This window comes from Podarcis tiliguerta (genome assembly GCF_965153285.1).
Source record: "Podarcis tiliguerta genome assembly, chromosome: 11".
NCBI lineage: Eukaryota > Metazoa > Chordata > Lepidosauria > Squamata > Lacertidae > Podarcis > Podarcis tiliguerta.
In genome coordinates, this window is record NC_139544.1 from 37959291 (window position 1) to 37986053 (window position 26763).

Genomic DNA, 26763 nt, shown 5'->3' on the forward strand with positions numbered 1-26763 from the left:
TGAAATATTTTGCGACTGGGCTGGGCTGGTTCCTGCTTGCCACAACTTTTTAACTTGATCAAAGGACTATATATATTATGGTAGGGATCTGGCAGACTCATGAACCAATTTGAAACATTAGTCTAGAAATAAAGGAATAACGGAATAGCCATGCACGTTATAATCTCCATCAACATTTCTCACGAAACGAGTTCTCATGCAATTGTCTCTTCTGGGAAAAACAAGGTTAACTGAATTCTTCACACACACACACACACACACACACACGCATCATCATCATATATACAAATGGCAGATTGAGTACTCTGAGTGCCACTCCTTACTTAGCTAAAATGGCACTATCCACATGCATGCACACGCACATGAGGAAACATGAGCAGGCAACAACAACAAAACCCTAAGATGGGAATGTCTGCTTTTAAAACACATGCATATTTTCAACATTAATCTTAAACCAAAATAACGCAAGAGGCATTTAAGAGGTAGGGATTTTCAAATACTTTGGGCTAAAAATATAAACCCATAACAATCCTCAGCAATCTTTTGAGGTAAAATATCTTCTCCTGTGTTCTTACAGCAAATAATAGCTTTTTCATATTTTTCTTTTAAAAAACAACTTCTCAGCTCTCTAAGACTTCTTTTGCTGTCAAATCAAATGAAAGGAGGCACTGGTACAGTACTGTAAAAACCCACAGTCTTGAATTTTAAGACTAATCTCTATTTCATTTGAAATTACTCCTTCACATTTTTCTTCTTTATATGTAAACAAAATGTGCCATGAGGAAATCATAGATCCAGGTATTTTATAATGACCTCCTGTGCCTTATCCATTGTGTCCACAGAAGTGGGGTGAGGAGAAGAGCTGAGGGCACATCAGTCTGGGGACAAACAGCACACAGCCTTATTAGCTGCCACAGAGGGCCCCAATCTAGTTGGCCCTAGCTGCACATTTGGAAATCTTAGATCATCTTGGGGGCAGCACAACCAGTTCATTTCACTGAAGAAAAACTAGAAATGTTCAGAGCTTCTTTCCCAAAAAACAGGCAAAACACTTACACACCACTAAGCAAATAAAACACAGACCAAAAAGCAGCAGCCAACCCCCGACCAAATAATCACTAAAGAGTGAGAGAGAAAATCTCAATTAAAAAATAAAAATTAGGGGTAAGAAGCCTGTGCAGGCACTAGTCTGAGGACACTGATGCCAGTAGCTACAGCTTCTGTTACAGTGGTACCTCTGGTTACGAACTTAATTCGTTCCGGAGGTCCGTTCTTAACCTGAAACCGTTCTTAACCTGCGGTACCACTTTAGCTAATGGGGGCCTCCCACTGCCGCTGTGCCACTGCTGTGCAATTTCTGTTCTCATCTTGAGGTAAAGTTCTTAAATGGAGGTACTACTTCCAGGTTAGCGGCGTCTGTAACCCAAAGTGTTTGTAACCCGAGGTACCACTGTACTTTGGTAAAAATCAGGTTACAATAGCCTGACATCTCCCTGAAGGGTTGTCTGGAAAACTGTATTACAAAATGCAGAGAACAGTCATGCCTCAACTGAACTCTCTGCTTAGATAGGTATCTGAGGCTACCTTGCTTTATATTTTTCAACTAAGAAAATTTACCTGCATTTTATCGTTGCTTCAAAGGAATGTGCAAGTCTGAGACCTAGTAACTGTAAGTAAATTATTTTAAACTTACCTTGTAGTCTGTGGTCTGTTTTATTTTAAAAAAACAAAACAGAAAAGGGGCCAGCTGCTGTAAGGAGCTGAAGCATGATGAAAAGAAGGTTTAAAAACCCTATTCCTATGCTTCATTAAAGCTGTCTAACAATGGGATTTAAACTCTGTTACTGGGGCTCTTTATGTGCAAGCCCTTTGTTATAAAAACAGGCACAAGTTGCTTTTCTTGTGTGTTAACCCACACACATTGGCCTATATCAGATCAAATGCAATTAATATATCCTCTTACTAATAGCCATCAGAAACCACTCCCACTGTTGTCCCATCCCATCACAAGAAGGGGACATCACAGTTACCTGTGCTTTTTGTGTGGTTTATATCATACACTCTCACTGCTGACTGGAACCTGATTTGAAGGTTAATTTGCTAACAAAGCACAGGATTCCATAATGTCAATTTTCCCATTGAATGAACCTGCAGCCATACGCATGGGTGTAGCCAGTATTTTTGTTAGTGGGGGGCAGGCTTTAATTGGGGGGTACAGTACCTGATTTGTATTGATTTGGGGGAGGCAGCTGCTTCCCTGGCCCTACAAACAGGAAAATGACACCTCACCTCAAATGAAAGGCTGATTTGCAAAGCCGTCTACCCGAGATGGGAATTTAAGAGGTGATTCGTGGTATTTTCACATGGAAACACTTATCAAATCAGAAACTCTCTTAAAGAAACTGAGGCAGTACAAACCTGTGAGAAGTCTCATCTCTTGAGTAAGAGAATGTTTAAAGTGGCAATCTCCAAGGTTTGAGAATGGCCTAACACACACTTAAAAGTGAAATTAAATTATAGTGGTGGGATTATTTTTCCTTCCATTGGGCTCCCCACCTCTTATTAACTGGATCTGCAGCTCCAGAATAATTCTGTAGTCATCATAAACATTAGATTCTCAAATAATAAGCAGCTGCTAAAAATATATTCTTCCTTTTACATCGGAACAGGAGATTGCATTCCATCCTGTTAGATGATGACCTGTCCTCAGCCATCCACACGCTTGTAACCTGAGAGGCTGCCTTAGTCTCTTGATCCAGACTGTCCCAGGATAGTTCTGTTCTGCAGGAACTCTAGAATTGCCAATTTCATTGTCTTTTTCAAAATACAGGTTTCTTGGCGGATGCTGGTTCTTTAAAGATGACAAATAGCATGGTTGGTAATGAAAATGTCAGCTAACAGACAATTGTTTAGCCTTCTGTAGCTTTTTGTGGATACAGGCAGCGCTGCACTACCCTCCCCATACGCACCTGCCCCTCCTAATTCCTGGAATCCTGTGGTTGCTAGCTTGAAATAAAGGCACTTTTCTCTTATATCTGCATCATTAACTGGAAGTTAATAGGGCTTACTTCAGATTAAAGACGTGTAGAATTCAACATGTTGCTGGAAAAAGCTCGCCTGCCTCCTGATTACCCAAAATACACTTTGCACCTTCTCTATCCCGGCCATATTTGTTTTATATAGTCTGAAGAGTGGTTGCTGTTGTTATATTAATTTATGAATCACCTCTCACATAAGTCTCAAGGCAATTTACATTCATACGATAGGAACAAAACAAAGAAGGGTTTTAAAACAATAATAACAACCATGGGGTATGGGTTTTAAAACAATGCAAACAAACAAGGCATGGGCCTAATTTCTGCCCACCCCTGATTCACTTGGAATCAAATGTCTTCAGCAGTTTTTGGAAAATACAACTAGCGTATGCCTGAAGGCAATAAGAAGAAGAAGAAGAAGAAGAAGAGTTTGGATTTGATGTCCCGCTTTATCACTACCCGAAGGAGTCTCAAAGCGGCTAACATTCTCCTTTCCCTTCCTCCCCCACAACAAACACTCTGTGAGGTGAGTGGGGCTGAGAGACTTCAAAGAAGTGTGACTGGCCCAAGGTCACCCAGCAGCTGCATGTGGAGGAGCGGGGAATCAAACCCAGTTCACCAGATTACAAGTCCACTGCTCTTAACCACTACACCACACTGGCTCTCCATGGCTCTAATGGACAGGATAGTACTGACAAGGCCAGGGTACTATTGATAGGTCCTAAGAGATGTTCTGGATGGGTTAAAATATCAGGTTCATAGTCTGGAAGTGCTCAAATGCCCTCAGAATGCTTTTCATTACCTAAGGCTGGTGTGCCAACTGCACCTCCCGTTGGAAAGAGTCTAGCTACAGTTATCCCTACTTTGATAACCTCCAGGCTAGACTGCTGCAATGTGTTGTATATGTGGCTGCCTTTGAACACTACCTGGATACTGCACTTAGTTATAATAATAATAATAATAATAATACCCACTAGGTGACTAACAGGGACTGGGAGCTGGGAAAGAAATATTGCCAGAGCCTAAAGAGCTCATTTGGCTTCTGGTCTGTTCCCAAACATAATTTTAAGTGTTGGTGCTTAGACCCTCCTCTGAGTAGCTTGACCATCTGAAGTGAGGCAGGGAGAGGGGAGAGCCATTCCAGTTATGGTGCCTCATTTGTGGACTCCTCAAGGTGACTCCATTTGTGTCTTTTACACACCAAGCAAACTCCTTTTTTATTTCTACAAGCTTTAAATTGCTGATATATTTTCCCCTCTACTGTGATTTTTATTAGTATTGACGTTCAGTTTTTATTGTGTTTTTATTAGCTGTTGTAAACCACCCTGAAACTTTTAAATTGAAGTCAGTGTAAAAATGTTTCAAATTATTGTGTGAAGAAATGAAACTGTTCAGCCATTTTGTGTTGGATATCTTTAAACTATAAACTGTTTGCTTTCCTTTGGAGGCTGTTTTTGCTAGGTGGGTGGGTAATGTCAGCTGAGGAAATAAAACCAAAGATGGAAGGTGGGGCAGAGAGAGTCCTGGGATTGTTTACATTCATCTGTCTCAATAGACAATGGAATGTGCAGACTGTAGCACTGAAGTGACCTCCCCGGGACGCAAGCCTGGGCAGTGTGTATGGAGGTCCTGGGCTACCCAGACGACAAGACCTCCCCTCTCGGCCTCACTGATGTGGTCCAAAGGAAAGCACAGCAATACATTTGGCACCAGCTTGGCTGCAGGAGTTGCCGGAAGGAGGCCACATCTAACACAAGGCCACATTCAACTGTCTTAGGGACTCCACTCCCAATTTGTGTAGGGTTTACTCCTTAGCCTTTTCTTCTCCCAAAGATAGCCCACAAGGCAGCAGAGGTTTAGGATCAGAGTTTTCATTCTACTAAATGGGCCACCTTCCCAGGTTGACAAGTCCCATCTGCCCCTCACTTCCCTCTACAGCACATGCAGAAACCGCCTTCTGATTAGCTAAGAGGTTAGGAAAAAGTCAGAACAGTTTCTATACGAGAATTAGAGGGGGGGGGGCGACAAAAGAGCGAGGGGGGGTGGAATGTCACCAGAATGGAGTGTTGCAGAGAACCTAGACTCCAGAGACAAAAAACAAACAAACAGAACTTTGTATGACCTTACAATAGTCACAGATCTTACTAAATCCACTAACAAAGTACAATTTATTCTAGATGTTTTCAAAGAGATGTTTACACAATTACATTGGTGGATAACAATGACCACAGCAGCAGCACCACAACAACCAAAAAACCATTCCATGGAATGATATTTCATTAGGAGTGGCTATGTGTCCTATTTTCCAGAAGGCTGTCAGAACTGCCCAGTTTAAAGATAAAGATCCACAGAAAGGGGCCTTGAAGTTGCTAATCAATGGTTAGCACCTTGACAACAGACTATGGAGGCACACAGGTCACATGGTCATAGTCATCTGTGCTACACATCCTTTGGGAGGGGAGCAGTGTAGAAGTGGCCACCTTATGTTTTGGCTGTGCAGCACTCAGGTCCAGCTCTGATTGATTTGTCCCCACAATAGGCCAGCCATTACCAAATCACAGACAGAGGATGCAGTTATTAGCTACATCTCTTTGAAGTTCCTGAAATGTCAACCAATATTCTGTTACAACCCAATGTTAATCATTTGGACATTCTGGAAAAGGAATCTGATTGTCTCAAGAATGCAGAAACACCATTGCTCAAGTAGATGACTGGACAGAGTTACACTACGATTGCTCACTGTATTTCTCACTTCCACTTTTGGCAATTTCCATGACAAATTATTTGAAATCCAGCCATCGCCCAAATAAGGTGAAATCAGAGTTGGCCCTATATTCTATTTTGACCAGCTTGAAAGACTATGCATTTATGCCAGATTTCATGCCTCTGGATGTTTTGAGCAACTCTTGATAAATATAACCCTTACAGCTATACTAAACCTACTCATGGGGAGTTGAAGAGCATTCAAGTGTGAATTGTTGTGTCAAGACAAAATGTAGTCACACATCTGACCATGCTGGAAAAAAACTCAACTTTGGCAAGTCTTCTTAATAAGGTTTGCTTATCTGCTGCACTGCTGGATCATTAAAAATAATCAGGTGGAAATGATTGCTTTATACACTGATGTGAGCACTTTGAATTGGGCCCGAAAACAAACTGGCAACCAAAGCAACTGTTTTAAAACTGGGGTGGTATGTGATGTCAAAGAAATCCCAGCCAGTAGTCTGGCTGCTGCATTTTGGGCCAACTGAAGTTTCTGAGTGGTCTTCAAGTTGTTTTCTGGAAGTTATCAGAGCATAGAGTAAAGCAGACATTTCTGTCCAAAAGGGGCCATATTTTCTCCCTTTTCCTATCTTTTCTCTCTGTTTTTTATTATTTAGATTAGTTTGGTTTTCATTGTTTTCTATGTTGAAAACTATCAATAAAATTGCTTACATCATGGCTCTCCTTGTCTTTTCTCTGAACTAAGAGGCCCCAAATATAACCTTTCCACAAAACAGAGTTGCCCCAACCCTTTCATCATGTTGGTTGCCTTTTCTGAACCTTTTCCAGATCTGCAATATCATTGGGGGTGGGGGGGTGAGAGGACCAGAACTGTATCCAATATTCTAAGTGTTTTCTCACCGGAGATTTGTATAATGGGCAGAGCTAGTTTAATCACTAGGCAACTGCTTAAGTTGTCCACTGCCTCTTGTGGGAATGAATTCCGTCATTTAACTATGTGCTGTGTGAAGAACTACTTTCATCTGTCCAATTCTAGTACTTTCTACAAATCTAATCATACCTTCTCTCTCCACAAGCTTTGTCAAAAGTACCAATGAGATCTTCAATACAACCTTAAAACAACGCAACCATAGTTATGGCTAGCATCATTTCTGGCACAAAGTGAAGCATGTATCTTACAGAAAGAAGGAAGATTATTTCATGAGAAGAAAAAAATATTTTTGTCAGGAAAAAAAGTGTTTGTAGTCCTTCTAGAATACTTCTAACAAATGTAAAATAAAGTACAGAGCTTAGCCCAGCTACCTAGAAAGTCTCCCTTCTGCACCCCAACCAGTCATCTGGCACCTTGAAAAGCAGTATTTCATGATGTCTTTCAGCTCTTTTATATTAAAATACTGAGCTGCTAGCAGATACTGTGCAAGTCAATTGGAACCACAACATGAACTTTTCATAATGTTGTGAAAAGAAACTGTTGAATTTGATCTCTGCCCTTTCACTTCAGTAACGTGTCTATTGACATATTTAATTGCTTAATGGCTATAGCAGGAACAGCAGCAGCTGAATCCAGTTTATATTTCAATGCCCACAATGTTAAGAGTTTAGACATTTAACTTTCTAAAGGTAAGATCCTATGTACACTTGGTAATCTTGACTGAAATGATTTATTTCCAAGTAAAGTTGTCTCCTTGCTCCCACTACCTAGCAGGACAATACAGACCCAGAATTCAACAGCTGGATTTTTTATTTTTTTTTAGAACATTTTATATTTCACCTTCAGGGCCAGATTTAGGTTTGATGAGGCCCTAAGCTACTGAAGGTAATGGGGCCCTTTATATGTCCAGCTGTCCTTTGTCAACAAATTGCTGCTGTTTTTTGTGTTGTGTATGTGCTATATGGTAATTTATGGACCTAACAGGTATCTAAAGCCATTTGCACATAACAAATAGGAGCCTACACAACACAAAACACTGTTGCTGTACGTAGGATTTCTTTTATTTGTTTTTTATTTTATATTTTGGAAATGTACATCCAGTTGTTTTTCCCCTTTAAAATTTTTTTGGGCCCCCAAGAGAATGGGGCCCTAAGCTACAGCTTGTTTAGCTTAATATGTAAATCCAGCACTGTTTAGCTTAATATGTAAATCCAGCACTGTTCACCTTTCTTACATTTAGGTGGTGTAGATTAGACCTTCACCTTGCACCTTGCATTTGCTTGCACAATACCAAAACAATAAGACAAATAGCAACTGAAACCATACAACATATTTTAATGAGGACTTTCGGAACTTTCATAACTTGTCCAACAATGCCTATTCAAAATATTTTACAAAAGTGCATTCAATTCCTGGTTCTAAGGGTGCAACTGCCATATCTTTTTTTGTCCCCATATTAGTTTAGACAATGGGTGATTAACATTAACCCTTCACGGAGCTGTATAAAGCAAAATAGCAGCGAATGATTCGTGACCCACAATGAACTCAGGCAGAACATTTGCACATTTCCATCTAAGGGGCCCTCAGAGAGATCGGCCACATTCTAGGGGCAGACAGAATGCATATTGAATATCTTGCATTCGCTCCCTTTTCCTTTGGACCGCCGCCGGCCGCAGGATGGCGCCCTTTGAGCAATTTCAGCCGGGAAAACAGCCTGTGTAACGAAATACTTCTGCAGCTGGATCCATGCTACTTTTAAATTGACACATCTGCACAGTACAGTTTCACTCCTTGCTCTCGTCGGGTGTTACAGAGGCTTCTGAAGTCACTGGGTACACAAGCACATAAAATATCGACGGATGCGATACGACTTCCAATTTCTGATCTCGTCGAGTCCAAATGCAGGACTACGTGGCGGTGGGTGCGTTTCTGTTAAGAATCTGACCTGCCCAAACCCAATATGTTTCTTCTCCCCAATGGCAAGCCCCGTTTCTCCATTTCAGCGGGCAGGATGGGACCAATTCCAACCTGAGGTCACGATGGGGACTCGCCTCTGCGTGATGATCTGGTCCTTTTCGGAACCGCTCCCTTTGGACCATTCCATTCTGAACCCTGCGTTACTCCAAGCCAAGGGTTCATGGGCTGACCAGAACGGTCACACCTACGAACCTCCGGTGTAGGATGAAAATGAAATTGATGATGATAGGCAATGGAGTATAATGTTCACAGAGAAGCTTGAAACCTTAGAGTGGCCGAGCTTTAGGCAGGTGGCTTCTTCCCACTCCGTTTTTTGACCCATAGGAAACGGACTTGGCAGTTTTCTAAGTGGGGTAAGGTTTCGAGACGCCAATTCTGCCTCCAAAATCCCCATTTTCCAGTGTCGCAAAGGCTTCTCTATGGGGGGGGGGGGGGTTGCAACATTGGTTCTGCCTGCCTTAAATGCATACTTGTATTTTCGACCCCCTATTGCAAGTGTGTGTGTGTTCCTGGCTTTCTGTTTCTGGAGTTGGACTATTCTCTCCCCGCTCCCCCCGCCCATAGGTTTTGGGTCACCATAAATGAAAGCGAAAGTGTCTTGTTTGTGAGACGCTTGAAAGGATGAAGGCTGAACGCATGAATTATCGATACAGGTTTTTTTTTAAACTACTATGTCCTATTGCCGATACTGCGTAAATTCATACACGCAGCAACCCCAAAGTGGTCTCTGCTGCTGCAGTCACTGATATTCTCCAGCCAGTGAACTTTTGAGAAGGGGGGTGGGAGTCGTGGGACAAAATCAAGCTGTAACAACCATACCGGCTACCAATTCAAAAGCCAGCCAGTTTCTTATCCCCATCTGGAAATAATGTACTTCGGGCGGGGGGGGGGAGGCTCTCCTAGAGCACAGGGTCAGTTCAGTGCGCAGAAAAGGGGGCGGGAGAAGCAGCAGTCAATGCCGTGCTCAGATCTTCCGATAAAAGATCTTATCGTGCAACCCAGCATCGTGGGATCACGGGGATAAAGTTGCCAAAATGTACAATTTGCAAAACTAAGGATCACTGAGGACTGCTTCACACATTACTTTTTAGGTGTACATTTAAATGTATTGTGTGAATAAAACAAACACGTGTCTGGATACAAGTGCGTCATACAGGGGCTACATAACTAGCGCACAGACCCTGATTAGTGAACGGAGGGTGGGGGCTCGGTAATTTGTGGTGGGGCTAGCCTTTATGGCTCTCTTGTGTGCTTTGAACGCCTAAAAGGGGTCGTTTTAACTCCCTTGTGTAAACGAGACGTAGCAAACAACAACCAGAAATCACATTTCACCCCTTGCTTTTCAATGCATCGGAGCCGTTCACACATTCAGTTGTCAACCCGGGTTTGCTGCTACGTAACGTGTGGAACGACCATGCTACTACGTTGTTAGTCTTAAAATTACCACCGTGCCATTTTTTCCACGCACACTGTCAAGCCCATCCAAGTTTGCACCCAAGTCGGGCCTGCGGGAATAAACCCCAGGCTGGGGTCGCCCGCTTGCCCTTTGCTTTGCTCCTTCCCTTCCCCGCTCCCTCCGGAGATCCTTTAACGTTCCCCGGGTTGCGGAGGTTTTTCCCAGTGACACGAGCCCATCCGGAGCCAAGTCTCCTTTTCCTCCATCTCAGCAGAGCTGCTTTAAAACAGCTCTGAAGGAGAAGCACGAGGCGCGCGGGAGAGACGCGAGACTCCCCCCCCCCCCATTCGTTATGAAGCGCTTTGAGGAGTGCGAGCGGGGCGGGGGGGGGGCGAGGAAGTTTACATTGCCTCGAGCCCCCTGCGGCTTTCCTTTCGCCCCCTCGCCTGTTACCCTGATTGTACCTCCGCGTCCCCCTCCCCCTCCACGTGATGGGCCCGACATGCGCAGCAGCGCCAGGGGCGCCGGAGGCACATTTGCAGACTGACGTCAGTGTGCACAACCTCTCAGGCCAAAATAGTCCGCTGCTGCTGCAGCTCCAAACTTGGCTGAAGGCCGGTAGTGAGAAGAGATCTCGAGCTACTTCAACAAAACTTTCTCTCCAGTCTTTCCTGCTCCCTCTCTCCCCCTTTCCTTCCCTCTCTCCTCCTGATGGTATTCACATAATAGCTCTGCATTGGAAGGGGTGGCCAAGAAGAAAAACCCCCATCCCAAATTCAGTCTTTTCCCCCCCTCCTCTCCCCACTTCCTTTCTACCCCTTTCCCTTCTCTCTCTTCCTCCCCCCCCGCCCCCACTTTTTGGTTGTAAAAGACAAAAATATGCAGGGTGCTTAGATAAGGCTGGATGAATTGATGGCATCCCTTCTCTTGCCTAGTCAGTCCGTTCTCTCAGCTTCCCCTTTTTAGAAAAAAAAAAGTCTATAGAGGATTTCATTCTGCTCCAGAATATAATTCTGGCGTTGGCTTGCCAAGAGGGGAAATCAGAGAGAAGGAATACGGGAACCCTCCAGTGCTATTTCCTATTGTTTGAAACTCACTTTATAGCAGAGAAATTGAAGATGAAAACGGTAAGGAAAGAATTCACCGGACTCTTTGCCTTATGATTTATTTATTTTTATTTTTGTCTCCCGCATAATGGTGCGTTCAGATGTGGAGCTGGGGTGGCTTATAATGCACTAGGCGAAGTGGATTTTGAATAATTTCAGAGGAACCTTTGAGCTCTGGGGATTAAAAAAGTGGACGCGGAGGGGGGAGAATGGGGGTGCGCGCGAGGATCTTCTGAGGCAAAGAAGCTTGGTTTAAGTGTGCTCTTGAGCAGTGAAAACTTTTCTGTTTCGGAAGCAAGAAAAACAATGGTTGGCAAAATAATGCGAGCCCTTTTTGTTTGTCGGTTCCTTTAAACTCATTGACTTTGCTTCTGCTATTCTAAAGCCCATCATTTGGTTGTGTCACGTCAGTGCCTGTATAAATGGGGGAGACAAGTGCATATTTTCGTGTGTGCATGCGACTCAAAGGGTCGCATTGATGTAATAGCTGGAGCCCGGATGCTCGCCTGAAGGAGAGAGACATTAAGCTCTTAAGAGGCTAATGGGAGAGATGGGAGAGTGTAGCTTTGATTTAGCCCTAGACGCGGAGGGAGTTGCTAGACTCGCAACGCTTGCCGAGACGATTGAATCGCTGTGTGTGTGTGTGTGTCTTTTCAAAGGGTTTTTTGGGGAAGGGGAGGCAAAGGTGTGTGGCCGGAGGGTGGGTGGGGGACTAACTGGGACCGTGCTCCCGGCTAATGTGTGTCCACTCTCTTGTCTTTGCTAATTTCTTTCATTGTTGTACAAGAGGAGAGAAAAAGAGAGCGCGAGAGTCAATCTCAGACTCTTGTTTTTATTTGGACTGCCTTTGCAACGCATTTGGGCCTCATGCCAAGTGTCTGGGTCACACGCGTTTTATCCAAATAGATTTAGCGCTGCTGTCTGGAAATGGGCTGCTGAATGTTAACTTTAGGATCAGCTCCACCAGAACAGCTACAGACTCTTCCCTGGGGTGGGGGGTGGGGAGAGGCGAGGCGGGGGAAGAGGGCTTTTGTTCTTTAGAGTTCTCTCCGAGGGGGTAGATGTAAAATGTTCTTTTGTACTCAGAAGGCATGAATGTGTGCGGGGGGGGGGGTCTGGTTTAAAAGATTGTTTTTAAGTAGTCTGGACTTTCAGCAGTAAAAAATGACAGCCGATCCTTTAGAAAGTTAAGGAGGGGGAGAAGAGGAGGAGGAGGGCGGCACAAAGTTTTACAGATAACTTGACTTTTGCCCTCCTCCCCACCCCCATCCTTCACCACCCAGGTGGCAGCTGATCTGGCGAGTTGCATTGCAAGTGAGAGGAAGCAGCAGCAGCGCTTTTATTCCTGTCTTGCTGCTTATTTGAGATGCAATCCTGCGTGTGCTTACTTGGGAGTAAGCGCCATTAAACTCAATGGAACTTGCTTCCGAGTAAATCATACGCCAGGCTGCACACACCCACACCTCTTTTCCCTTTGGTGTTGGCTCCGTTGCTTAGCTAATTATTTAAAGGCCGTGAAAAGGAGCCCTAAACTCCAAAAACCTTCGTTTGTTTCTTTTTTAAAAATCTAGTGCGCCCTTCAAATCAGGCTTTTTTGTGTGTGTGGTGCTTTGTGTCTATGCAACAGCCGCTCTGTAAAAACCTGGTGTGGGAGAAGCGACGTAAAGAAGCCAATACCTGTGATTGATAGGACACCCACTTCCCCTCCTTGCCTGTCGTCGCCGCTTTGCCTTAGCAACCCCTCGTCGTCCCAGGGATCACTGGCCGCTTCTCGGGAGTCCTGCCCATTCAAGACGTCTCTCTCTCCCTTTCCACCCCCCCCCCTCTGCTCACTCCTTGCCAGGAGAGGCTCTGTGACTTGCATGAGAGCAGCCAGGAGCCCGGGCGGTGGGGGATGGGCGCCGCGGCTGCATCTTTCTCCCTCGCGCGCTCTGTCAATATGCAACCGGGAGCTCCCGCCAAGCAATATATGCGCCTCTTGCCCCGATGCTTAGCTGCCAGATGCCCCTGTGTGTCTGAAGGCCGCTCTGAGGGAGCTGCAGCAGACATTGCCCAGAAGTAGAGGGAACGGGTCTCTTTATCCCTTGGATGAGCAAGCAAGGCTGGCAGGCAACACTTCTGGGTTTTGTTTGCAAGGCGAGGCGGCGACCTTCACTTTTGCTCTGTTTTCGTTTTGCATTTTTATGTTGTGAGCCGCCCCGTGATCTTCGGGTGGAGGGCGGTATACAAATGAACAAAATGCTTGTTTAACCTGGAGGTTCTGAACAAAATGCTTGTTTAACCTGGAGGTAGGCTGTATGAATTGTGTATTGCTTTGTAACGATTTGTTGGGTCTCTGGACCGTAATAAAGGTTGACGATGAACTACAATTAACAACAACGCCTGATCTGGACAGGCGCTCTCTCTCCCCCTCCCTCTCTCCACCCCCCTCCCCCGGCGTCCTCTCTCCTGGGGAGCGGATGTATTTGCAGGAGTTTTTTGCGGCTTAACGCCAGGCCATTAGTGGGCCACAGGTGCTACCGCCAGAGCCGAGTAATGTCTGAGCAAACATTGCCCAGGGAGATAGATGATGCGGCTGGAGAATGAGGCTCATTGAAAAGAGCGGCGGCTGCTGTTGGTGCCGGCGGCGGCGGCGGAAAGCCGATGGGTTCAGTTTCTCTGCTGCTGCTGCTGCCGCCTTTGGAGGCAGGCCCAGGGCCGGTGGTGGTGGCTGAGCTGCAGGCGCTGTACCGTTGCCAAGGCTCCGGCGGGAGAAGGAAGGGAGGCCGTTTGCAGGCGGTAGGAAGGAGCCTGCGAGCACAGGCTCTTGCTGCTGCTACCTGTTTGCACCAAGAGGTGACTTGAGTGAGGTTGCAGGGGTTGGCAGGGTCGGCCAGGGTTCAGAAATCTGTCCTCAAGTACCTTGAAATATGTGAAATAATGATCAAAAAGGTCTTTCTCTCACCATGGAGCAGCTGCAGGCTGTTTTCTCTTACCCCCCCCCCCCAAGTTAAGGATTAACCATTAAGAAGTAGAAAGGCAAAACAGTGGTACCTTTAATAATAAATATTAATATTTAATAAATAATGCCTTTATTAGGACCTTTATTCCCCTAAATATGGGTAGAGCTCAGTTGGCAAGGATGCGGGTGGCGCTGTGGGTTAAACCACAGAGTCTAGGGCTTGCTGATCAGAAGATCGTCGGTTCGATTCCCCCCCCCCCTCCGATGGGGTGAGCTCCCGTTGCTGGGTCCCTGCTCCTGCCAACCTAGCAGTTCGAAAGCACGTCACAGTGATGATGATGATGATGATTTGTTATTTATACCCCGCCCATCTGGCTGGGTCCCCCCAGCCACCCTGGGCGGCCTCCAACAAAGTATTAAAATACAGTCATACATCGGGTTGAAGTAGCTTCAAGCAAGTAGATAAATAGGTACTGCTCTGGCGGGAAGGTAAATGGCATTTCCAGGCGCTACTCTGGTTCACCAGAAGCGGCTTAGTCATGCTGGCCACATGACCCGGAAGCTGTACGCCAGCTCCCTCAGCCAATAAAGCGAGATGAGCGCCGCAACCCCAGAGTCGGCCACGACTGGACCTAATGATCCAGGGGTCTCTTTACGTTTACCTTTACCAGTTGGTAGAGGGCTTCCTGAATTCTCTAGGTGCAGTTGGGAAAGGCTTATGCCTGAATCTTGGCGAGCTTCTGTTGGTCAGTACCTACAACACTAAGGCAGATGGACCAGCGTGAGACAGCTTCATAGGACCACTGTAAATGTCACAAAGTCATGAGCAAGCTTTCATGTTGTCCTTCATCAGGAAAGCTATTGAGCAAAATAAACAGATAAGTCTGCAGTTCTTGAGATGGAGTATAGGAGGAGTCATAGAATTGTAGAGTTGGAAGGAACACCGAGGATCATCTAGTCCAACCCCCTGCAATGCAGGAATATGCAAGTGACCCTTAAGGGGATTGAACACAGGACCTTGGTGTTATCAGCACCACACTCTAACCAGCTGAGTTAACTGGAAAGCGTAGACGTACCGACATAATTGGATTAGGCTCAGTGGGTGCAGGGCATATCCTTGGGTGTTGGGGCAAAATGAAGCAATTCTTTACCCTTTGCTGAAAATATGAAATCTGGTTCTGTCTCCAGCTATTTCCAGGAGAGACAGCTTAACTGAGTGAGAGCTATTTTTGACCCAGTTCTTAGTCAAAAAGGCTTATACTCTAAAATACATGATGATGGCACACAGTGATGGGGAGGGAGAAGGGAAAAAGCGAGCTCAGCATCAGTTTTTACCCCATAGCCAGCAGGACTTGGAAGCCTGTTCAGTGCTTTTTTGTCCCAGCGAGGCTAGGAGCCATCTGGACTTTTTAAATTCCTAGCAGGATTAGAAGCTGTTTGGACCCTAGCAATTTCTCTTCTCTATCCCACCTCCTGGCCAGCTGTGTGAAAAATTGTAGGTCTTCCTTGCAGCACTTGAGCTTCCCTGGTGGTCTCCCATCAAGGTAATCCAGCTTGGTTTAGTTTCCTAGCCTTGGGTGGTATGGCCAGAGGTGTCTGAGATTAGGGGCCCCTGTCCAAGTACAAGAACAAGCCATGGGGGCAAGCCAGACTACCTGAGGAAGTAGGGCTTGGGTAGGTCTGAGACCTTGAGTCCCTATCCTACCCACAACATTTTTCTTGGTAGATAGCCCTGAGGCTGGGAAGCCTGGTAGACTACCTGGTTAATTTGGCTACAGTAAGTCCAGTTGGAGCAGGCTGGTCTGCTGGTGGGATCCCTCTGATGGCATGTCTCTTGGACTGGCTTGGTTCTGGCACTTCTCTGGAAATGAAGCATTGGTTCAGTGGCTGCCAGCCCTGCAAAGTTTCCCTGTGCAGAAAGGAGAAGGGTGAGGAGCACCAGAGATCCCTTTGCATGGCCTCTATCATTGCAAGCTTTCTAAAATAGTTATCCGCTGCAGAAGGAAACTGAGGTGAATGTCAGTGTAACTATATCATGTCCTCGCCACTGCTAATATATTTATAGCATTTTAATTGTAGCATATTGAAGGAGAAGAAAGGCAGGTTTGTGCTAGTCAGGAAAGGCTGCTAAACCAATCACCTGCACCTCCACAGAGTTCCCCTGTGCACTATTTATTGCTGCTTTTCTTCACCTAGACTTTACTATTCCAGAGAGGCTTTTTCCATTAGGCACATGACGATTGGATTTACATATGTGTTAAAAATTAATCCAGATGAACACTTGCTGCTCTCCCCCCCCCCCCCTTAAGTAGAAAAACGGTTTAGACACAGAAACTGATTTGGTAGCCCTGCATGATGACCTTTGTCATGAGAGAGACGGGGGAAACATGTCCTTGTTAATTCTCCTCGACTTCCCAACAGCTTTCAATACCATCAACCATGGCCTCCTTCTGGAGCAGCTGTCTGGGTTGGGAGTGGGTGGCACTGCTTTGAGGTGGTTTTGGTTCTACTCGGATGGTCACTCCAAGATGCTTGAGGAGTGTTTTTCAGCCCCATGGAGCCCTCAATGCGGAGTTCCTCGGGGCTCAATTTTCTCCCCTATACTATTTAACATCTACAGTACATGAAATGGCTGAGTGGGGTCATCCAGAGTTTTGGAGGACATTGTCAGCAATATGCTGATGACACACATTTCTACTTCTCCTTTACGTCTGCAGGTGAGGCAGGAGATGTGCTGGACGAACAACTCCTAGCTTCTGTTTAGCCCGTGTTGCAGTGAGATGGTTTTCCTTTTAGAGGCAGGTGGACTGAGTTTCCAACTCTTTTGTGTCAAATGCTCTGGAGGGATAGAATTTGGTTGTAAATCTCATGAAAGGATCTACAGAATGCCAAGTGGAATACGTTTTGTGCAGTGTTTTATTTGTATTCATGTGAGATGCTTTAATAGGGTTTGGGCTCAATTCACATTCCACTTACTCTGTTATATACTTGAAATTCACTACTTTGGAATACATCGGTTGTGATGGGTATCTTCACTTATAATAGAATCAGAAAAGAACTATTTGATATTAAGCAAACCTTTCTGAAATGCTTTATATGGCTTAGTTTAGTTTAATAACATATTTAAAGAGAAACTTCAGAGTTAAAGACTTCAGAGTGTGAAGGGGTGGCGATTCAAGGAATAAGGCGCATATATTTAACAGTAAAGTTGGTTAGCCATACACACATTTTATACACACATTTGTACCCACACATAAACATACTGTGCATGCACAAACACTTGCTCAGTAAAAAGTAAATTAGGTCTGCTGATGTAATAATGACTGGGTAGAATTCTGTAGCCCTTTTGTGAAGAGAGCCAGACTGCATAGTAATGTAATAGTCCCTTCTGGTATTAAAATATATGAATGAAAATGCTGATAAACCCAACTAATCCCAACACCTGCAAGATTGTCTCAGCCAAAATTAGGCCACCTGCTTGCAAAATACTGGACTCACCAGTGTTTCCATGCTTCACAGGTGGACAAGTCTTATTTTATATAGACTAAGAACATGTGCGTACTGTGGTATATGGTGCAGCTTTAATGTATTCACATGATTATGCATTTTGCAGAGCCATTTGATGCTATGTTTGCTGTATACCTTGAGCTCCAGAAACCTTGGCCTCAACCCAGAGAAAGTCACAACTTAAGGCCTGTTGAGATTCAGGGATGGGGGTGGGTTTTCTCATTGATCTGAAGTGGACTTTGTCTTGGGGAAGCCTTGAGTGCATGAAGATTTCTAGAGTGCCTTTTATTCTGTACTCTTTGATATTAAGATTATTAGTGTTCCAGTCTTAGTGCTGTGTTGTTTAGTGTTGGACTTGGTTATAGAATCTTAGAGTTGGATGGGACCCAACCCCTTGCAATGCAGGAATCTCAGCTAAAGCATCCATGACAGATGGCCATCCAACCTCTGCTTAAAAACCTTCAAGGAAGAAAAGTCCACCACCTTTTGTGGGAGTCTGTCCCACTGTCGAACAGCTCTTACTGTTAGAAAGTTTTTTCGTGTGTTTAGCTGGAATCTCCTTTCTTGTTACTTGAAGCCATTGGTTCGACTCCTACCCTCCAAAGCTGGAGAAAACAAGCATGTTCCCTTTTCCATGTGACAGCCCTTAAGATATTTGAGGATGGCTATCATATCTCCTCTCAGTCTCCTCTTTTCCAGGCTAAACATTCCCAGCTCCTTCAAGCGCTCCTTGTAAGACTTACCCTTGATCATCTTGGTTGTCCTCCTCTGCACACATTCCTTCTTATAAGAAAGCTCTTACTTCCGATCTAAGAACTTAGTCCTTAGATTGGTGGTAACAGATCCTTTCCGCTAACATCACATGATGTTAAGTAACTGACAGGTGGGTATAGTTTGCCCATGGCCTCATGACCAAATTCAGAGGCCTAGTGGGCTGGATGTTCCGCCACCTCAGTCCTAGAATCTGACTACTAATATGCCCTATATATCAGAACTCGAAAAACCATATGCCACAATTATAGCAAGTCCAGTGGAGGTGTCTGGAACACTGTTTCATCTGTATTGGATGAGTTTCAGCTGCTTTGGCCTGAGAACACACATAGATTGCTTTGAAAAGTGCAGCTACGAGCTGCCCTCTTGAGCCTTGCCCATCTTGGCTTCTTAGAGCTAGCCAAAGGAGATTGACTGGGTGGGACCATTGAATGATTATTGCTTCATTTGAGAATAGAAAGATACCCTCTGTCTTGAAGGACTTGAGAACTTTTCCGGACCCATAATGTGAAACAACTATTGCCCAGTGGCAAATATCCTCTTTTGGGGCAAGGTGCTTGAGAAGGTGACAGCAGTCCACCTTAAGGCATGCTTGGAGGAAACTGATTATCTGAATCAATTTCATTCTAGCTTCAGGCCTAGTCACAGCACTGAAACTGCCTTGGTTGCCCTTGTTGATGTTTGTTGGGAGAAGGATGTTTTTCTTTTTGAGATTTCACAAAATTCTTTTAACCTTCATACCTAAGTAGTGATTGCAACCAGGTTTTTGACATTTACTATAACACACATATTTGAAACCTGTTCCCTTTTTCCTTACCCTTACCCTTTGCGATTTGCCTTACCCTTTGTGAAAGGGTGTGTCACAGGAAGAGGGCTATGTCTTGCAAATGCTGTTGAACTACACTCACTTGCACTACTAATCATGTGTAGTTGATGTATTGGGACAGAATGTGAATGGGAATTGGTACCCAAAGACACCTTTGTTCACTTTACACAGCACACAACAATTTTTTAAAATAAAAAAATACTTTAAATGGCATGCACTGCTTTTCAAATGGGTATCAAGGCAGCATAAAAAGTTCATTAAAATACAATGAAGCAGCAGACATGGAATCACTGAGCAGAAAAATAAATTAAGATCCAGTACAGTATATGCTTAGGCAGACATAAATGTTTTTGTTCTAAAAATGAAGCCTCACAACTGTTTGGTGCAGCACTATTTAAAACACACTGCATGTGCAAAGATGCCTGGTAACAAGGCAGCAGTCCTCAAGCATGTCACCAGTGCCACCCTCTGACTCAGGCCAACATCTTTTAAATGAAATATTTATGCAGAAATGGTACCTTTAAAATGTTGATGTGAGGAAGATGGCAACTAGCTGTGTCATGCTGGGGCCTCACAAGAAAAACTGGGCAGCAGAGGCTCAGAGCATAGGGATGGGCCAGAGAAGGAATAAGAGCAGAATCAATATATTTTTCCTGGAATTTGGAGCACCCATGTTATAACACCCTAGGGCCCACAACTTTGATACTTCTCATCATTCTGTGTAGTATTGTTGGGAAATGCCAAGGGTTAAGACTGCTTATAAAATCCTGAGTCAACTCTCTTGTATGCATGCATGATGTAATGGTCTATAATTCCTATTCTCTTGAGAATGAACATTATGCCATGGTCTTTAATTATCACACATAATTGCATTTTAATCACTGTTTCTGCCACGTACTTCCTGTGTTGATAGAGGGTGATTCTCAACCCACACGTGGCCCTTTTGGCTCTGTGTTCTTCATTTGTTTAGTCTTGTTGATGAGCTGAAGGAAAGCTTGTGTTACTGAAGGGTAACACAGCTGCATTTATGACTGACAGCAAGGATGCTTTAAAATTTTAGGCAACAAACAAAATAAAATAATGTGACTCACTAGCCCTTATGACAAACAAAAAATAATCTGAACTTTTAATGAGCTTTGGTACTTGTAAAATGTTGAGGAAGGTGGGCTTACATTAGTGACTCTTGGTGAGAAAAATGGGCAGTGAGTTGTAGCTCTCGTGGAGAGACTACGGAAAACGTGTGCAGGGAATAAGAAACACGCAAACATATTGATCTAGGTTGTGAAATGTGCTTGTCTGTCAGGTAATTCTAACGGAAAGGGGAACTTATTTTCACTGAGCATATAAATATATATGGCTAAATTAAAAATCAAAATGGTTGGCATCTATCTGTCTCAGGAGACAATGGAAGAGTGCACCTTTGGTACAGAAATCGAAATAAATTAACCAATATCTGTGCCAAATCCTTCATTCAAGCTCACATTACAGGAAGAAGAATGTTAAGGGCTGTAAGTGGTGGGAATCTTGAGAGGCTGGAGAATCTTGTTGTGGTCTGCCCTTCTTGTAGTACCACAAGCCAGGCATTGTATTCTGGTGGGAACAACACAGAGCTACAGGTAGGGGACCAGCTGGATAGCTTTGACAAAGGGAAGGTCAATGGCACTTGTTTGATTTGGTATTGTAAATCATTGTGACCTCATCCGTCACTCCGGAACGGCATGCAGAATTGTAGGGAGGGGAGACAAAACTAAAGGAGTAGAGCAATAAGGATTTCCTTGCTCAAGTCTATATCCCTGGGCAACAAATTAGAAGGGCCAGATGTGAGACTTGCTGATGCAAGTAGAGATGGACAGAAGCCAAGCTAGAAATTCTGACTGTAAACATTTGCTGTAAGACCCATGGCCTGATGAACGAAGTGAATGACCCATAGGAAAGTGCATCTTTTCTTGGCAGCGACCCGAAATAGCAGCAACATCCAAAAGTTCAACCAATAATATTGTTGCTCTTGGGGAAAATATATATGGCTAAATGGCCAGGATCTGGGAGCACTTACCAGTGGTAGGATGGTAGAACAAGCCAAACTAATGAACTGCGAATGATCTTTGGTCATTAACTTAGGTACAGGAAACAGGAATCTAGTGAGGGTCAGCTATACCTGCCCCAGGGAAGCAATAGAGCCAGTTTAGAACTTAGAAAGGCTTCATAGTCGAGTGGGGGTGCTGTACCTCTGCTAGAGTTCGTGGCTTTGCACCTGGCATTCCAGTCAGTTCCATAAATTGTCTCTGAACCTATCATTCAGAGGCAGAGAACGCCAGATGCAAATTGCCACTCATCTTTAGTTAACTTCCCTCTGAGCAGTATCTGAACTTCTGTAGTTCTGCTTCATAAAGCAGTAAAAGAGAATTAAACACAGACAGGACAGCAGATCAAAACTCCAAGAGTTAATTAGAAAAATGCCTGCCAGAATCAGTGAGGTGATGGAAGGTCTTAAGGAGCTAATAGAAAGGCATCAAGGAGCATTTCACAACCTGGGTACAGCCATGAAAAAGGTTTTCTTTCATATCACCCCACCAAACATAGCTCAGGTATAGTTTTCCTGGCTGATTGGAGGGGAACAGACAAGTTTATATCAGAGGAGACAGCGCCTCATTCTCCTAGTGCTGCTAAGAAGGCAGGGAAGCAGCTGGCACTTCTAAATGTGCTCTGTGCACAGAAACGTTGTTTACCCCAGCCCATTTTCATATGTCCCTCCATCTTCATTTCTGACATTGTTGACTGCAACGCATGACCTTTTTGTTAAGAAAGGATTTTTAGTATAATTTTACTTACATTGTTTTAACATTTTCATTGTTTTGTTTTGACTACAAGTAGATGCGCATTCTCAAGTCTCAGGCAGCTGTTAAGTATTAGCACAAAATATTTGGAGACCAGCATTTTGAGAGAAACAAAACAAAATCACAATTTTTATGCTGTGTAAGGGCCAACCATTTATAATGTGGCCATTTCCTAAAAACTTTAAAATGTGTACTTGTCACTGCAGATGCAACAACTTTCATGTGCGGTATTTTTTTTTATAACATTTGTGGTTTCATGGGTTTTTATGAACTGTATAATTTGAAATGCCGAACTCATTTTTCTGCAACCAATGGTCAATGAGAATTTTGCATGAATAAAGTATGCAGGATACAGTCTTGTAAAACAGTAATAATGAGATCAGAGATTATATATTATTTTGCCGGAAGATATGGTATTTTGCTTGTCCCGGATTTTTCTTTTGACTATTGACACATCATGCTCTCTTCTTCACAGCCGAAATCAATGTAGTAGGTATGGAGTTCAGCTTACTAAACTTGAATATGGTGCAGGGATGCTTTGCAGAGCACTATGCTGACAGGAAAGGGTGGAATTAGTGTGGCCATTGATATTAAAATGATGATACAGTAGTGGATGTACTACTATATGTATTTACTGTTCTCAGCATTGCTCTCCTTCCTTCTCCTCATACTCAGGTGTGTGCTGCGCATGGTCGCTCAGAAGTTGCTCAGCCTCCTTGATTTAGGCCTCGCTGTCTTCTGAGGAGGCCCTGACCTAAGTTCCATCTCCTGGAAGGACTAAGCTCTAGAAGGAGCATGACATTTACTGTGACAGTCTTGATGCTCAGAAACTTTCTTCCAAGAGTGGGTCATTCAGCCTTGGCCTTGCTTGCCATGGGAAGGAAAAGAATCCTTCTGCCCAAGCACCAGGCACCCAGCAATTTTGGACATGGCTAGATAGGGGAGCTGTTGGCCAGTGGCTGGCATCTCCTGACTGGAGCTATGCCCAATCTTCCTGAAGAGCAGGGACTTATCAGGATGTATCCCTTGGCCTTTGAGGAGTTTGGGAAGGGTTGGCATAGTGGTTGTTAGGTTCTGCTTTGCTGACTGAACCTTCACTAACCTCCTCAATGGCTCTAGAACATAGCCTGGTGAACCTCCGAGGTCTTTAGCTCCACAGGGTAAAAAGAGATCCTTTTCTTGTCATTGGCTATCTTCCCTCATGGGCTCTCACCTTGGACAACCCATACAAAATGAAAACTAAAGAAGACTGATGCATTTGGATGTCTGAGCATGTTGAAAATTCTGTCTGTCTAATCAATTTTTAAAAAAATTAATATTGACTGAAACTAATTTTCAATGTTATCTATGCTTTCCAGGTAAAGAAATGGACAACAGTTGTTTGCTATTCACTTTAACTCCTCATTGACATGTGAAGGACTTATTTTTTAATTACTTTTGGACTGAAAATGTCTGCAGACATAGAAAAAAGTATATTATTCCAAAACGCCTATCAAGAAGTGGAACCACAAATAGCTAATCCTGAAGAAATATAATAAATCTTGGTTATGGTGCAATGCTGGAGTGGAGTTAAAGCTGTAGCACATAGGTAGCCCACTTCTTCTAAATTATGGAAATTTTGTGGAAGATGTTGACCTGGATTTTGTGCTTAATTATGGTTTTGTCAGAATTTCACGGTGACAACAGGCTTTCGTATAGTTCTCAAGGTAGGGTTCCAACTTTTTAAGCTACCGTCTTTTGTCACTTATTTCAGTTAATTAGTTTTCTTTAACATTTATATTAATATTCATTGTGAGAGACCACAAAGGATTTATGGTGTAAAAAAATTAGTTATTCTCTGTGGGAGTAAAATTGGAGTATACGTTTTTTATTTTATTATTTAAGCATTGTGTATAGCTGTTAACACATTAGACTCCATTAGCAAATTGAAAAGTCAGTATTTTAATGTATTACTTCATAATAAAGAAATTACCAAATTAAAATATTGTTGAAGTACCTGAAGTAATTTATTTAGAACAAATAAATAAATAAATTGAAGTTCTTGCTTTTTGCCTGTTCATTAAAAATGTGAAATCTACATGCTGAAATCTAGGGCCCTGTGTGCACTGCAATATATATCTTCAGTACCACTTTGTTCTCCCATTAATTAAAATTGAAATAGCAGCTGGTATAGGCCTACTTCTTCAATGCAAGTTAAAATAGGAATCCTTTCTGGCAGTGGGAGCTGTGCATGGACTGAAGCTTGTGCATCCTTATCTGATTGTTGAATCAGGGCACTAACCCAGCTTGTGCTCTTTTAAAATTAGTGGAGCTCACTGGTATTGAACTGTACCCTTTGACATTTACAACATGATTCTTTCCATACTAATCATTATTTCTAATAGATAGGTAGATATTTACTTATATTTTTCAAATGGCACATCATGAAATAGGCAAATCATGAAATAGGCCAGACATTTAGCTAACATAATGTGGATGAGTGGAATGTATATTTTAAGAACGGATTAATATTTTTTTTCTGTTAGAAAGTGGGTAATTTTTTTAGTAAAGTCATTTTGTGTATTAATATGTTCACATGAACATGAATTTTGATGGTGCTTGGATATAGCAAAATGTACTACTTCTTCTTGTGTCCTGTTATATTTTCTTCTCTTTTATGGCCATTTCTTGGACTGATTTACCATGCGGTTTCAAAGAGGAATTCCTGTCTTACCTTGAACACTACCAACTAACAATCCCAATAAGGGTTGATCATAATGGAGCCTTCCTCAGCTTTACTGTGAAAAATACTAAGCCCTCCAGGAGAAAGAAGAGGAGTACTGAACATTATGACCAAGAACTGGCAGTATCTAAATTATTTTTTAAACTTTCTGCCTATGGCAAGCACTTTCATTTAAACCTGACTCTCAACACAGATTTGGTCTCCAAACACTTCACAGTAGAATACTGGGGGAAAGACGGGCCTCAGTGGAAACATGACTTTTTAGACAACTGTCATTACACGGGATATTTACATGGCCAGCATGGTACAACTAAAGTAGCGTTAAGCAACTGCAACGGTCTGGTAAGTTCACGTTATGTATTCTAGCATGTTGGTATTCTTGAGTCTTTAAATTTACAGCATCTCCCCGTTCACGCTATAATATCTCTATTATTATTATTATTATTATTATTATTATTATTATTATTATTATATCATTACTACTACTATTATTTGGATTATGGCCATATAATGGGCATATGTTTGAACGGGGGCTTGAGGGCTGTCTATAGGGAAGAGGCTCCTGATGGCTGTTAGCTCTAACACAAAGGGTGATCCCATTAGGACAGGGCTGGGTGCGTCATTAAATGACAAAGGACACAGGTAGTAGCTGTGAGCAGGCCTTCCAATATAGTCTTCTTGTTGCATAGTTGCAAGACAGTCACAGAGAGTCAATAGCTAATCAGAACTCACACCAGATGACTGAGGGGTTCACTGTGGTGAAAGCTGGAAACTTCTCCTAGGAAATTTAATCCAGTTCTGGAGGAAGATGCTCGCTGAAGAAAGCCCTTTTGTTAATTAATGGCCAAATGGAGGCTTAGAGATAGGCTTGCATTAGATATGGCAATGGCTGTGGGAACTAATTAGGCTTGCAGTTATGTTGCAGATAATGCAAAGGTTCAGTATCATCCATGACTGCTGCTATGAAAGGAGGATTGGCTTAAACCAGCCTTCCTCAGCCTTGGCCCTCCAGATGTTTTGAGACTACAATTCCCATCATCCCTGACCACTGGTCCTGCTAGCTAGGGATCATGGGAGTTGTAGGCCAAAAACATCTGGAGGGCCAAGGTTGAGGAAGCCTGCTTTAAACCACCTCTGCGTCTTCTGATTTATGTGCATTGGCATTGCACTCATTGCCCAGAGCAAAGCTGAAATAGGCACATAGTTTTGAGGCATTTCAGTTAAACCACGCTTCTCAGTAACACCACTTCATTGTTTGCTGGTGTCACAGGGAATAGGCAAGCAGAGTGGTATCCAACATAGCTGTTTCATTTGCACAAGGTGTTCCCCTTGCACAACAGAACTTCCCCTCTCTCCTCTCCCCAAGTGCTCCCCATGCCCCCTCATCTGCTCTGGAACATTGGAGAAAACCCCAGAAGAGATGGCAAGGGAATTCTGGGGAAGAACAACATGATGGCTGCTGCTTCAATACTCTGAAAATGCAATAATCCCACAAACTCCAGGGAAAGCCATATCTAAGTGGTAGAGTATATGTTTTGTATACAGGAGGCCCCGGGTTCTAAACTCAGCATCTCCTGGTAGAACTGGGAGAGACTCCTGTTTGTAATCCTGGAAAGCTACTACCAATCAGCGCAGAAAATAGTGAACTAGATGGACTGACTCAGTGTATGGCAAGCATCCTATGTTCCTATGAAATGCCTGCATTGCATGAGCAAAAAGCATACAATGGTGCAAATAAAACAAACAAAAACCTATAGTTGAAAATACCATTCAAAAAATAACTTCTAATTAGTGGACAGGAATTGTAATCAGTTTTAGAAATCTGCATTGACATCTAATTTAGACAACTGTCCAGTGCAGGTACTGTAGTGGCTTTTTGATTATGTCATGATTATAATGTGAAATTAGTTTAACAGGAATAAAAGTATATCTTTTAGTGGGCTGGATAGGTTAAACTTCTCTTAAGAAAACACTAAGTACTTAAAAGTACAAT

At 43.4% G+C, this 26763-nt stretch overlaps 1 protein-coding gene across 9 annotated transcripts in view; it reads left to right on the forward strand.

Annotated features, from left to right (window-relative positions):
* The first annotated feature begins 10604 nt into the window (after positions 1 to 10604).
* ADAMTS6 (ADAM metallopeptidase with thrombospondin type 1 motif 6) overlaps positions 10605 to 26763 on the forward strand; it is a 123840-nt gene continuing 107681 nt past the window's right edge. For 4 of the 9 annotated variants that reach the window (XM_083403720.1, XM_083403722.1, XM_083403721.1 and 1 more), the window contains exons 1-3: positions 10605 to 11190; positions 23407 to 23754; positions 24745 to 25112. In XM_083403720.1, coding sequence (XP_083259846.1) covers positions 23658 to 23754; positions 24745 to 25112 — 465 coding nt within the window. In that variant the 5' untranslated portion in view covers positions 10605 to 11190; positions 23407 to 23657. Of the gene's footprint in view, positions 11191 to 13321; positions 13427 to 13912; positions 14005 to 23406; positions 23755 to 24744; positions 25113 to 26763 lie in introns of those variants that run through there. The other 5 variants (XR_014503048.1, XM_083403710.1, XM_083403718.1 and 2 more) reach the window with 4 other exon arrangements.